Source organism: Pelodiscus sinensis, chromosome 7 (assembly GCF_049634645.1).
Source record: "Pelodiscus sinensis isolate JC-2024 chromosome 7, ASM4963464v1, whole genome shotgun sequence".
NCBI classification, from domain to species: domain Eukaryota; kingdom Metazoa; phylum Chordata; order Testudines; family Trionychidae; genus Pelodiscus; species Pelodiscus sinensis.
In genome coordinates, this window is record NC_134717.1 from 1,411,243 (window position 1) to 1,423,722 (window position 12,480).

Consider the following 12,480-nt stretch of genomic DNA (forward strand, 5'->3'; position numbering starts at 1 on the left):
CACTGCTGGCCTGCGTATCCCCCCCGCACTGCAATCCCCCCCAGCTCTGCCCTTCACTCCTGGTCTGTGTATCCCCCCCGCACTGCAATCCCCCCCAGCTCTGCCCTTCACTCCTGGTCTGTGTATCCCCCCCGCACTGCAATCCCCCCCAGCTCTGCCCTTCACTCCTGGCCTGCGTATCCCCCCCCGCACTGCAATCCCCCCCAGCTCTGCTCTTCACTCCTGGTCTGTGTATCCCCCCCGCACTGCAATCCCCCCCAGCTCTGCCCTTCACTCCTGGCCTGTGTATCCCCCCCCGCACTGCAATCCCCCCCAGCTCTGCCCTTCACTGCTGGTCTGTGTATCCCCCCCGCACTGCAATCCCCCCCCAGCTCTGCCCTTCACTGCTGGCCTGCGTATCCCCCCCGCACTGCAATCCCCCCCAGCTCTGCCCTTCACTCCTGGTCTGTGTATCCCCCCCGCACTGCAATCCCCCCCAGCTCTGCCCTTCACTCCTGGTCTGTGTATCCCCCCCGCACTGCAATCCCCCCCAGCTCTGCCCTTCACTCCTGGCCTGCGTATCCCCCCCCGCACTGCAATCCCCCCCAGCTCTGCTCTTCACTCCTGGTCTGTGTATCCCCCCCGCACTGCAATCCCCCCCAGCTCTGCCCTTCACTCCTGGTCTGTGTATCCCCCCCGCACTGCAATCCCCCCCAGCTCTGCCCTTCACTCCTGGCCTGCGTATCCCCCCCCGCACTGCAATCCCCCCCAGCTCTGCCCTTCACTCCTGGCCTGCGTATCCCCCCCCGCACTGCAATCCCCCCCAGCTCTGCCCTTCACTCCTGGTCTGTGTATCCCCCCCGCACTGCAATCCCCCCCAGCTCTGCCCTTCACTCCTGGTCTGTGTATCCCCCCCGCACTGCAATCCCCCCCAGCTCTGCCCTTCACTCCTGGCCTGCGTATCCCCCCCCGCACTGCAATCCCCCCCAGCTCTGCCCTTCACTCCTGGTCTGTGTATCCCCCCCCGCACTGCAATCCCCCCCAGCTCTGCCCTTCACTCCTGGCCTGTGTATCCCCCCCCGCACTGCAATCCCCCCCAGCTCTGCCCTTCACTGCTGGTCTGTGTATCCCCCCTGCACTGCAATCCCCCCCAGCTCTGCCCTTCACTCCTGGCCTGCGTATCCCCCCCCGCACTGCAATCCCCCCCCAGCTCTGCCCTTCACTCCTGGCCTGTGTATCCCCCCCCCCCCGCACTGCAATCCCCCCCAGCTCTGCCCTTCACTCCTGGCCTGCGTATCCCCCCCCGCACTGCAATCCCCCCCAGATCTGCCCTTCACTCCTGGCCTGTGTATTCCCGCCCTCCCCACCCTGTTCCAGCAGCACCGAGCAGGCAGCCCCCCACGGCCGGGGCCCCTCGGCTGGGTCCCTGGGGTGCAGCATGACAGGCTCCCCCCCCCCCCCGGAGCCTCCAGGGCCCCGTCTCCCTAGAGCCGGAGGGCGTGGCGTTGCCTCCCCGCCCCACACACCCTCCCCCCAGTGTCCCCATCCCCCCGCTCCCAAGCCTCTCTCTGGGTCCCCCAAGCCCTCTGCCCCCCGCCCTGCGGCTCCTCTCTGGAGGGGCACGGGCTGATGGAGCGGGGCCGAGAGCTGGGGGGGCTGGCGGGGCAGGAGGGGCGGCGTGTTCCCAGGCCGCCGGGAGGCAGGGTGGTCTGGTGTTGGGCGGCCGCGGGCCCACACAAAAGGCGGCATTGTCTGGGCAACACAAACAGGGGGGCTCGGCGGCCCTGCCCCGCTCGCAGCCTTTGTGGCGGGATCCGATGGCGCGGGGCGGGGGGAGGCTGGGCTGGGGGGGCAGCCTGGCTGTGGGCAGAGGGGGGATGGAGAAGCGGCTGGGGAGAGCCGGCGGAGGGGGGCGCGCGGAAAGTCAGCGGCACCGATTCCCTGGCTCCGGGGGCTGGTTCCCCGTAGCTGGCCAGCCCCCCACTGCAGCCCCCCACTGACCCCGGGGGGGGGGTCTGTGTGTGCGTGTTTGGCGAGGGGCTGCAGGGAGCGGGCAGGATCCTTCGTGCCCAGCCCAGGTGATGCCCGGGCGCCTGCCAGACTCCAGCCTGGTGCCCAGGGCGCGGCCCCCTCCCCTGACCGCAGGGGCGCTGTGCCGGGAGGGTGGAGGAGGCGCGGGTGGGCGCAGGGGAGCTCCCCTCCATGGCACGGCCGTTGGCAAAGCCGGCAGCCAGGCGAGGGGCACAGCTGGCCTAGGCCGGCTTTGAACCAGTGCCCCGAAGGGGGGTGTCTCCCTGCCCCATTGCTGGCTCCCCGAGCCGCCCGCTCTCCCCACAGCCGGGCGCTGGAGGAGAGCCCTGAGGGGCCGGGCAGCCCAGGTGCGTGGGGCAGAGGCGGGCACAGTGGGCCCCACAGGCTGGCATTCCTCCCTTGCCCGGGGCATCCTGGCACTGCAGCCAAGGAGCCGCTGCGCGGGTGGCGCTGGCGGGAGCCGGGGGGAAGGCGAGTTGGCAAGAGTTCACGGTGCAGGGAGGGGCATGTGCCACAGGCCTCTGAGAGCTCCTGGGGGGGGGGGCTGAGCCCCCGCCCCCCCTCCCTGCAGGCCCCCCGGTTCAGAGAGGACCTGGCCCCGTCTCTGGGTGTCTGGTGCCCCCTCGGCGCCCCCTCCGCCCCCGACTGCAGGGGAGAGCTGAGCTTCCCGGCCTCCCCCCTCCCCGCCGCTTTGCGTCCTTCCTTGAGCGTGGCCGGCCCCCTCGGCCAGGCCCCCCGCGCCGGGCCCAGGCGCATGTGGCAGTGGGCTGGGAGCGAAGGCGGGCTGGTGGGGGGCAGGAAATGGGAACCAAATGTTGGCTGGGAAGGTGGGGGGAAGGTCCTAGGCGAAGCTGTTTGCGATGAGGGACTGGCGCGGGGGTGGGAGAGCCTCCCCCCCCCATTGGCTGCAGCCCTGTGCAGCCGGGCAGCTTGGCTGGAGTGGGGGGCCCCCGGGTTTCCTGGCCTGCCGCTGCCTCCCCCTGTGGCAGGGGGGCCCCCGGGGCCCTGGCAGTGCGTGGCCCCTGGCAGTGCGTGGCCCCTGGCAGTGCGTGGCCCCTGGCAGTGTGTGGCCCTGGCAGTGCGTGGCCCCTGGCAGTGCGTGGGCCCTGGCAGTGCGTGGCCCCTGGCAGTGCGTGGCCCTGGCAGTGCGTGGCTCCTGGCAGTGTGTGGCCCTGGCAGTGCGTGGCCCCTGGCAGTGCGTGGCCCCTGGCAGTGCGTGGCCCCTGGCAGTGTGTGGCCCTGGCAGTGCGTGGCCCTGGCAGTGCGTGGCCCCTGGCAGTGCGTGGCCCTGGCAGTGCGTGGCCCTGGCAGTGCGTGGCCCCTGGCAGTGTGTGGCCCTGGCAGTGCGTGGCCCTGGCAGTGCGTGGCCCCTGGCAGTGCGTGGCCCTGGCAGTGCGTGGCCCCTGGCAGTGCGTGGCCCTGGCAGTGCGTGGCCCTGGCAGTGCGTGGCCCCTGGCAGTGCGTGCAGAGCGAGGGGAGGCGCAAGGCGCAGGGCAAGTCTCCCCAGTTTGTCCGGGCCCAGCTGGCACGAGGGACCCACCCACGTCTAGTTGCCCGGTGGCCCGTTCCCAGGCTGGCTCCCATCCGATGGCAACTGAGGCCCACTGCCCCCCCTCCCCCGGTCTCCACCACAGCTGGCACGACCCCGTTGGCCAGAGCAGGGGCTGAATAGCCAGAGACCCCCCCCCCGGCAGGGCTGCGCAGCTCAGAGGCTGCCCTTGTGCCAGGGCCCCACGGGCGGCCGGGGTCTCCGGGCTGGCCCCTTCGCCCTCCCTTTTCCAAGGGCGCCGGGAACGTTCCCGTTGGACCTGGCAGAGCCCCCGTGGAGCCGGGAAGCCCGTCTCTGCCCGCGCCGCGCTGGGCCGGAGCCGGGCCGGGGGGACCCGCTGGGGACCCAAACCCGCGCCCTCCCCGCAGTCGTGTGGGGGAGCAGGCCGGACGGGGCGAGGGAGCCGGCAGCGCCTGGGAAAGTCCTTTAAAGTTCTTTAAAGCAGGGCCCGGCGCAGCGGCGGGGGGAGGACTTTGCAGGCGCCTGGCAGGGTTCCCTCCAGGCACCGCCTCCCCGCGAAGGAACTGACCCAAGAAGAAGAGAAAAGCCGGGAAGGAGGCAGGGACTCGGGGAGCGGCGCAGACACACGCACGGAGCCCGCCGGCCAGAGAGATGGGCTGGCACCCCCCCCGGCCCTGCCGCCCCGCCGCGGCCCCCCGGCCGTGCCCTCCGTCTCCCTGAGCCCGCCGGGGCCCGCTCCGCGCCCAGGATGACCTGGGTTTGCTTGTCCTGCATGCTCTGGGTAGGTGGACGCCGTGGGGCCAGGCCGCTCCCTGGGGCTGGAAATCCGAGGGGCGGGGTTGGATTTACAGGGGGGCTGGCGAGCGACTCCCCTGAGCATGAGGGGGGCATGGGAGGGTCTCGGGGGGAAGGGGAGTCCCTGGTCCCCTGCCTTGGGCTGCGCCGTCCTGTCCCCAGCTGGGGAGACGGGCCCCGCTTGGATTTACGGCCTCGGACTGACTCTGCCGGCGGGGCGGGGAGGGCGGGTATCCCTCCCTCCCTGCAGTAAAGGGGTGGGGGTATCCCTCCCTCCCTGCAGTAAAGGGGTGGGGGGGGTATCCCTCCCTCCCTGCAGTAAAGGGGTGGAAGGTGGGGGGGTATCCCTCCCTCCCTGCAGTAAAGGGGTGGGGGGGGTATCCCTCCCTCCCTGCAGTAAAGGGGTGGGGGGGGTATCCCTCCTTCCCTGCAGTAAAGGGGTGGAAGGTGGGGGGGGATCCCTCCCTCCCTGCAGTAAAGGGGTGGAAGGTGGGGGGGATCCCTCCCTCCCTGCAGTAAAGGGGTGGAAGGTGGGGGGGGATCCCTCCCTCCCTGCAGTAAAGGGGTGGAAGGTGGGGGGGGGGTATCCCTCCCTCCCTGCAGTAAAGGGGTGGGGGGTGGGGGGTGGGGGGAGATCCCTCCCTCCCTGCAGTAAAGGGGTGGAAGGTGGGGGGGGGATCCCTCCCTCCCTACAGTAAAGGGGTGGAAGGTGGGGGGGGATCCCTCCCTCCCTACAGTAAAGGGGTGGAAGGTGGGGGGGGATCCCTCCCTCCCTGCAGTAAAGGGGTGGAAGGTGGGGGGGGTATCCCTCCCTCCCTGCAGTAAAGGGGTGGGGGGTGGGGGGTGGGGGGAGATCCCTCCCTCCCTACAGTAAAGGGGTGGAAGGTGGGGGGGGATCCCTCCCTCCCTACAGTAAAGGGGTGGAAGGTGGGGGGGGTATCCCTCCCTCCCTGCAGTAAAGGGGGGGTTGCCAAGAGCCGGCTACAAGTGTGGGCGGCGAAGGGGGGCGGCTGCGCTGTGACCTCACACGGGGATCCGGCTGCGGCTGCTTTGCCAGGCCATCCCGGCGGCCGTGGGGCTCGGGGCCGGAGGGGGCTCGGAGGAGGGGCTCCTTGGCACGCTGCCCTGGAAGCACTTTTCTGGGTGCCTGGGTTTGTGTGTGGGGGGGGAGTTGTCCCCCTGCCATGGGGTCCCCCAAAATCTGGTGGGTGCTGAGCGCCTCTCTGGATCCGGGGCAGGGTGGGGGGAGGGCGTGTCTGTGGGAGGTACGGCCTCCCCCCGCCCCCCTCCAGAGGCACGGCCGGGTCGCTGGGGGATGGGCCGGGTCCCGGGGGGCTCAGCCGGCGTGGGAGGCTCTGGGGCGGCCCAGCCTTAGGAAGAGCCGTGAGGGGCCAGGGTCAGCCCGGGACCCCCCTGTGCTAGGGGCTGAACAAACCCAGGCCCACAGGAAAGGCTCTGCCCCATAACCCTGCCCTTCAGCCCCCCGCTGCCCCAGTGGCTCCCTTCCTCCAGCGAAATCCCACCCGAGCCCCTCGGCCCAGCCCCCGTGACCCCCCTTAGTAGACGCACGGCCCGGTTGCCGTGGAAATGCTTCGGGGGGGAGCTGGGACACCTACCCCCTTGTCCGTGGGCCGAGCCCCGGGCCCGGTTCTACCCTCCGGGAGGAACCGGCCGCCAGGGCAGGTGGGCTGTGGCGACGGATGCAGTCGGAGAGTAACGGGGCGCCTGGGGGACACTGCAGCAGGGATCGGCCGCCGGGAGGGGGGTTGGGGCTTTCTTCCCCGCTGGCCTGGAACGAGCTAATGAGTAACTCGCTGCTGACGTCAGGGCTGCCGGGGAGGGGAGCTCTTCGCGCTGCTCTGGGCCTGTGCCTTGGGGGTCGAGCTGGGGTGCAGAAGATGCCCGGCTGGCCCCGGGCAGGGCGGGTACCTGGGGCCCCGTCTCCCAGAGCTCTGCGTGGCCCCTAGCGCTGCTGCCCCGTTGCTGGGACCGGCGGGGCCGGTCTGCCTCCGGACACGCCGGGGTTTCGCCGGGTCCTTGCGTTGCTAGTGAAGACACGCGCGGGCGGCCCTGCAGTGCACCAGGGGGGCCCTCTGAGCACTTTGGGAGCCGTACCTGCCCCTCGCGCGGGGGAAGACAAACTCTGAGAGCCGTTGGACAGCTGGCTGAGCCTGGGAAACAGCGCCCCGTGTTTCCCAAATGCCCGCCAGTCGAACCTCCTTGGTGCCGAGCGCGAGACGATCCCTGCTCCCCCCCAGCTTGCACAGACCTGAGGGCAGAGTGGCCAGGGGTAAAGTGACCTGCCCACGGTCACCCAGCAGGGCTAGCTGCAGAGCTAAGCCTAGAACCCAGGTGTCCTGGCTGCCCGAACCGCTAGCTGGGGGCTGGGAGAGTCCCGGTCTCTTTGGCCAGGACAGGCTGTTCTCTGCACCTTTGGAAACCCAAGCCCGGATTCAAAGGGGCGGGAGCACGGTGAAACGCAGAGGGGAGCGGCTTTGTTCCAAATGCAACACACCAATAACGTAACGCGTCGGCCTTGCCTACATCAGTACGGACGATTCCACCACCCTGCTGTAGCACCCAGCCTAGGCGGCGGCTAAGTTATCTTGTCCCTGATAGATTGAAGCCACAAGTTCTCGTTCGTATCCTTAGCCCAAGGGGCCAGTACCTTTAGCTTCCCTTATCGATTGCCTGCTTGTCATAAATGGGCCTTCTGTGGCATTGCTGCCAATGCCCCTGTATCCCATGCACTCCTAGATTTGGCATGGAGTGCTTTTGAATGGTCAGAATGGAAGAGTGGAAATCTTCCAGGTTCTGTGTTTGGCTCTTACTTGTCCCGTCGTGTTTACCTCTTTTGAGGCACTAGGCGGTTTAGCAAGGTCACCTCTTGTCTCTTGATGCAGGAACTGCCACGCGGTCCTTGTGCCAGCTCCCGAAGTCTGCTTATCTCGTAGTGAGTCACCTGCCGCCAAAGCCTGGTGTCAGCTTTTCGCTGCCTTATCTTAAGCAAGTAGAACTAAACCCCCGTGCGCCAGCTCCCGGGGCCGGGCAAGGGCCAAGAAGCAGAGAGCGAGGCTGTGGGCCAGGAGAGGGTGCGGGTGGGGCAGTGGAGATGCGGGAAGAGCCCTCGGCCTAAGGATTAGTTGGACTGACACCGTTCCCCCTGCTCTGCATGCTGGGCACCTGCAGCACCCTGCCTCCAGGTGCGAGAGCCAGCCTTCCAGCCATGTGTACTCAGGCTGACGGTCCGGTGTCCCCCCGCCGAACACGTCCCTCCTGCACCTTGTGCTCCTCCCTCCTAGCTCCGTGCAGGGGTGGCCCTGCCCAGCAAGTGCGTCGTGGGAAAGGCTCTGCTTTGCTTGGCTTGGGTGGTGACTTCGCTCAGGAGGAGGGAGGAGGGCTGATGCCCCTGAGAGCCAGGAAGGGACAGAGGGTACCGGGCACCCTGGGTCAGTGAGTGGTGGTTGGCACTTGCTGGAGAGGGCCTGCTCAGTGTGACGCTATGATGGGGGCTAATTTAGCTACCACTAATCAGGAAGGAGATCTTGGAGGCATCGTGGCTAGTTCTCTGAAACTGTCCGCGCAGTGGGTGCCGGCGGGCACAAAAGCAAACAGGACGCGAGGAATCATTTAAAAAGGGAGCGAGAACAAGACGGAGAATATCTTCTTGCCCTTCTATAAATCCATGGGAAGCCCTCTTCTTGAATCCCGTGTGCAGATACGATGGTCTCATCTCAAACAAGACCTCTGGGCATTGGAAAAGGTTCAGAAAAGGGCAACAATGAGGGGTTTGGAACGGGTCCCATGTGAAGAAAGATAAAGAAGATTTGGACTTTTCAGCTTAGAAAGGAGGAGTCTAAGGGGGCGTAGGAGAGAGGTCTATAAAATCATGAGTGGGGTGGAGAAAGCGAATAAGGAAACGTTATTGACTTGTTCCCATCATATAAGAATTACGGGCCACCAAATGAAACTAATGGGGAGCAGGTTTAAAACAAAAGGAAGTTCTTCTTCACATAGCGCACAGTCAATCTGTGGAACTCCTCGCCCGAGGAGGCTGTGAAGGCTAGGACTATAGCAGGGTTTAAAACAGAACTAGATACATTCGTGGCGGTTAAGTCCATCAATGGCTATTAGCCAGGTTGGGTAAGGAATGGGGTCCCTGGCCTCTGTTTGTCAGAGGGTGGAGATGGATGGCAGGAGAGAGATGGCTTCATTATTCCCTGTTCTGTTCCCTCCCTCTGGGGCACCTGGCGCTGGCCACTGTGGGCAGACAGGACGCTGGGCTGGATGGGCCTTTGGTCTGACCCAGTCTGGCCGTTCTCATGACAGTGACCCAGGGCAGTGCGCAGTCACCCCCGTTTGGGGGAACAGCCAGGCTGGGAACTGGGTACAATGTCCCAGAGGTGGGGGCATTGCGGGGGGGGGGGCATACAGCCAGGCGGGGAATGTAGTGCAGGATCCCCCATGGGGCGAGGGGGCGGGGCAGAGCGGGCCCCTCTTTTGGATGTCCCGCCGCAGGATGATGTGGGAGGGGCAGGCGTGGGGGGGCGGTGAGCAGGAAGCTTTCGGCCCCATCTCACAAGTGGGAAACTGAGGCACGGAGCAGCCAACTGACCCTCCCACGGTAACAGAGGCTGGGATGCTGGGTCAAGCGAGCCTGGATCTACTTCGGACCCATTGTCTCCTCCCAGTTAGCACCCGCTGCAGCAGGCGGCTCTGGCGTTCAGGGCAGTATCTTCCATAGGGGGTGGACTTGGGTGGTCCCTGCCTCCCTGCCTCCACGCATGGGGCTGCTGGCGATGCCCCGAGGGGCGGGCGCAGGGCGGGGGAGGGGGTCATGTGAGGCGTGGGGTGCAGGAAACCCGCCTTTCATCTCCTGGTGTTGAGGCTTGTTCTGTGGTTTGCAGAGGCCTTTACCGCTGGATGCTGCCGGGAGCGGAACGGGGGGAATTGCGTCTTAATTAGCAAGGAAACGGGCACGGCTGCTGCTCGGGCATCCGGCGCTGGGGTGGCGGGTTCCCCTGGTGTGTGCGCACAGGGTGCTTACGCAGACTGGCCCTGGTCCTGGCATGGGGGGGGGGTCCCCTCACAGATGCTGGGGGAGTCGGGGGCTAATTCAGACACAAAGCAGGAGAGTCCGTTTTAGCCGCCTGCTTGCCCTGCCGTTGCTGGGGGTGTGTTTCTATCTCTCTTAGGTACTTAGATCCCCCTGCCCAGGCCACAAAACCAGTCCCAGAGCTACCCACAGTCCTGTGTGTTTATCCTGTGACCCTGACAGGCAGGGCAGGACCAGTATTCCCCTGTTACCTGGGGGAAACTGAGGCACAGAGTGGCTAAGTGACATGCCCAAGGTTTGGGAGTTAACATAGGAACTCTGGGGTCTGAGGAGGCCTTCCCAAATCCCGTGTGTTTATCCTGTGACCCTGACAGGCAGGGCACAGTCAGCATTCCCCTGTTACCTGGGGGAAACTGAGGCACAGAGTGGCTAAGTGACTGGCCCAGGGTTTGGGAGTTAACATAGGAACTCTGGGGTCTGAGGAGGCCTTCCCAAATCCCGTGTGTTTATCCTGTGACCCTGACAGGCAGGGCACAGTCAGCATTCCCCTGTTACCTGGGGGAAACTGAGGCACAGAGTGGCTAAGTGACTGGCCCAGGGTTTAGGGGATAACATAGGAACTCTGGGGTCTGAGGAGGCCTTCCCAAATCCCGTGTGTTTATCCTGTGACCCTGACAGGCAGGGCAGGGCCAGTATTCCCGTGTTACCTGGGGGAAACTGAGGCACAGAGTGGCTAAGTGACTGGCCCAGGGTTTAGGGGATAACATAGGAACTCTGGGGTCTGAGGAGACCTTCCCATTGACTCTGCTGCCCTCAGTGGCGGGGTCCCTCACCAGCGCAGAGCGGGGAGAGATTGAGACGAGTTCCCAGCTTGGGGCCTCTCTGCCCGGAGGAGGCGGGGGGCGGGGGGTGCTGCTCAGTGGGATGGGGCAGGGAGCTCACCTCTGGCTGCTGGAGGATCCTGCCTCCTCCCCCGGATGAGGCAGCACCCCCTAGACCTCCCCCCATAGCTCTGCAGGTTCCCAAGGGGCCCGGGACCACGAGGTAATTGACGCGATGGCGAGGCAGACGGGCCTAGAGGCCGGGGTCCAAGAGACACCAGGCTCCTGGCGCTGAGCAGAGACGCTGGGACCACGCTGGGGGTGGGGATCCTTGTTTATCCCAGCTGCTTGGCTGAGGCTCTGGGGGGGCATTGTGAGGTCGGGGGGGCATTGTGCCTGGCACGATGTGGACCCTGTTTGAGATCGGGGGGCCTGGTGCTTCGGGGACCCTGATATGCGGGGTCCCCTTGTGCCGTCACGGAGCAGACAAGTAACCAGAGGCAGACCTGGCTGCAGTGCACCCCAGGTCTGGCTGCCTGGGAGTGGGGGGCTCCGAGCTGCACCCCACCCTGAGGGAGGCGGTCCGTGCCACGTGACCAGTCTGGTTCGGTCCGGGGCCCACGCTGGGAGTGCTGGCTCTGGTTCCTGGTGCACTTCCAGCGGGAAATACGGCCCAGCGAGGTGACAGAGGATATGCAAATGGTTTGAGCGTGGAAATTGCCCCATCGGTAGCTGTGAGAAGTGGGCGCAAGCCCCCCAGATGGGCTATGTGCCCAGCACGGCTCCCAGCACCTTAATGCCAGCAGCGGCCTCAGCGGAGCGGGGTGGTGGGGGGCCGGGGCATGAAGACTGGGGCTGAGAGCGGCTCTGGCAGGAGGCCAGGAAGGGGGAATGGCCGGTAAGATGGATCGGAAGCCGGCTAGACTGCCGGGTCCAACGGGTAGGGATCAACGGCTCGATGTCAGGTTGGTGGTCGGTTTCTAGCAGAGTGCCCCAGGGTTCGGTTCTAGGGCCGGTTTTGTTCAACATCTTTATTAATGACCTGGATGAGGGGCTGGATTGCACCCTCAGCAGGTTTGCAGCTGACACTAAGCCAGGGGGAGAGGTAGATACGCTGGAGGGCAGGGGGAGGGTCCAGAGTGACTTAGACAAATTGGAGGGTTGGGCCACAAGAAATCGGATGAGGTTCAACAAGGACAAGAGCAGAGTCCTGCCCTTGGGATGGAGAATCCCCAGCATTGGTACAGGCTGGGGACTGACGGGCTAAAAGCAGTTCGGTCGAAGAGGGCCTGGGGGTTACAGGGGACGAGAAGCTGGAGATGAGTCAACAGGGCGCCCTGGTAGCCAAGAAGGCGAATGGCATATTGGGGTGCATTAAGAGGAGCATTGCCAGCAGATCCAGAGGTGTCATTATTCCCCTTTATTCAGCTCGGGTGAGGCCACATCTGGAGTCCTGCGTCCAGTTCTGGGCCCCCCAGGACAGGAGGGATGTGGGCACGTTGGAGAGGGGCCAGCGGAGGGCAGTGAAAATAATTGAGGGGCTGGAGCACGTGGCCTGCGAGGAGGGGCTGAGGGAGTTGGGTCTGTTCAGTCTGCAGAAGAGAAGAGCGAGGGGGGACGTGACAGGAGCCCTCAGCTCCCTACGGGGGTCCCAAAGAGGCTGGTCTCAGTGGGGGCGGCTGGCAGAACGAGGCGCGACGGTCTGGAGCTGATGGTGGGGCTGGGCAGTGCCCGCCCGCCCGCCGAGCTGCGGAGGGAAACAGACGCGCTAATCCCCTCCTCGCCCGGCCCTGCGGGGGCTCGTTTTGTGTCTGGGTCCCAGGGGAGGAGGGGCAGGAGCCAAGCCGCCCCCCCACTGATTAGGAAGCAGCTCACACTCGGCGTGGCGGGACCAGGCTGCTCCCGTATGCGCGGGGCGCCGCCGCGCTCTGAATAGGAGACGCGGCCCCCTCCCCTGCGAGCTGGGAAGCAGCCGACTGGGCCGCATGGAGGAGGCTGTGACAGTCTTTCGCCGGCACTTCCCCAGCTGCAGCATCGCTGTGCTGCTCTTCAGAGCCTCCCCATCCCCCCTTGGTGGCAGGGCTGTGGGTAAACTGAGGCACTGAACATGGCAAGGACGTGCCCGTGGTCACGCAGGGCGTCTGGGGGCAGAGCAGGGGGATCAAACCGGCGCTCGGGAGGCTGGAGTTGGTTAAGGTCTGCCCTGCTCCCAGTGCCCCCCAGCCAGCCCCGCCCCGGCTAAGAGGGGCCCACAATGCACCCCCCTGTCTGCACCTGGCCAGACTCCT

The 12,480-nt window shown here is 66.0% G+C and overlaps 1 protein-coding gene across 8 annotated transcripts in view; it reads left to right on the forward strand.

Annotated features, from left to right (window-relative positions):
- The window catches only part of TNS1 (tensin 1), a 241,298-nt gene that overhangs the window by 25,445 nt on the left and 203,373 nt on the right, over positions 1 to 12,480 (forward strand). Inside the window, exon 1 of one of the 8 annotated variants that reach the window (XM_075932998.1) lies at positions 4,106 to 4,301. The exons of the other annotated variants lie outside the window; for them this stretch is intronic. Coding sequence (XP_075789113.1) covers positions 4,269 to 4,301 — 33 coding nt within the window. The 5' untranslated portion in view covers positions 4,106 to 4,268. Of the gene's footprint in view, positions 1 to 4,105; positions 4,302 to 12,480 lie in introns of those variants that run through there. 8 annotated transcript variants of the gene reach the window in all.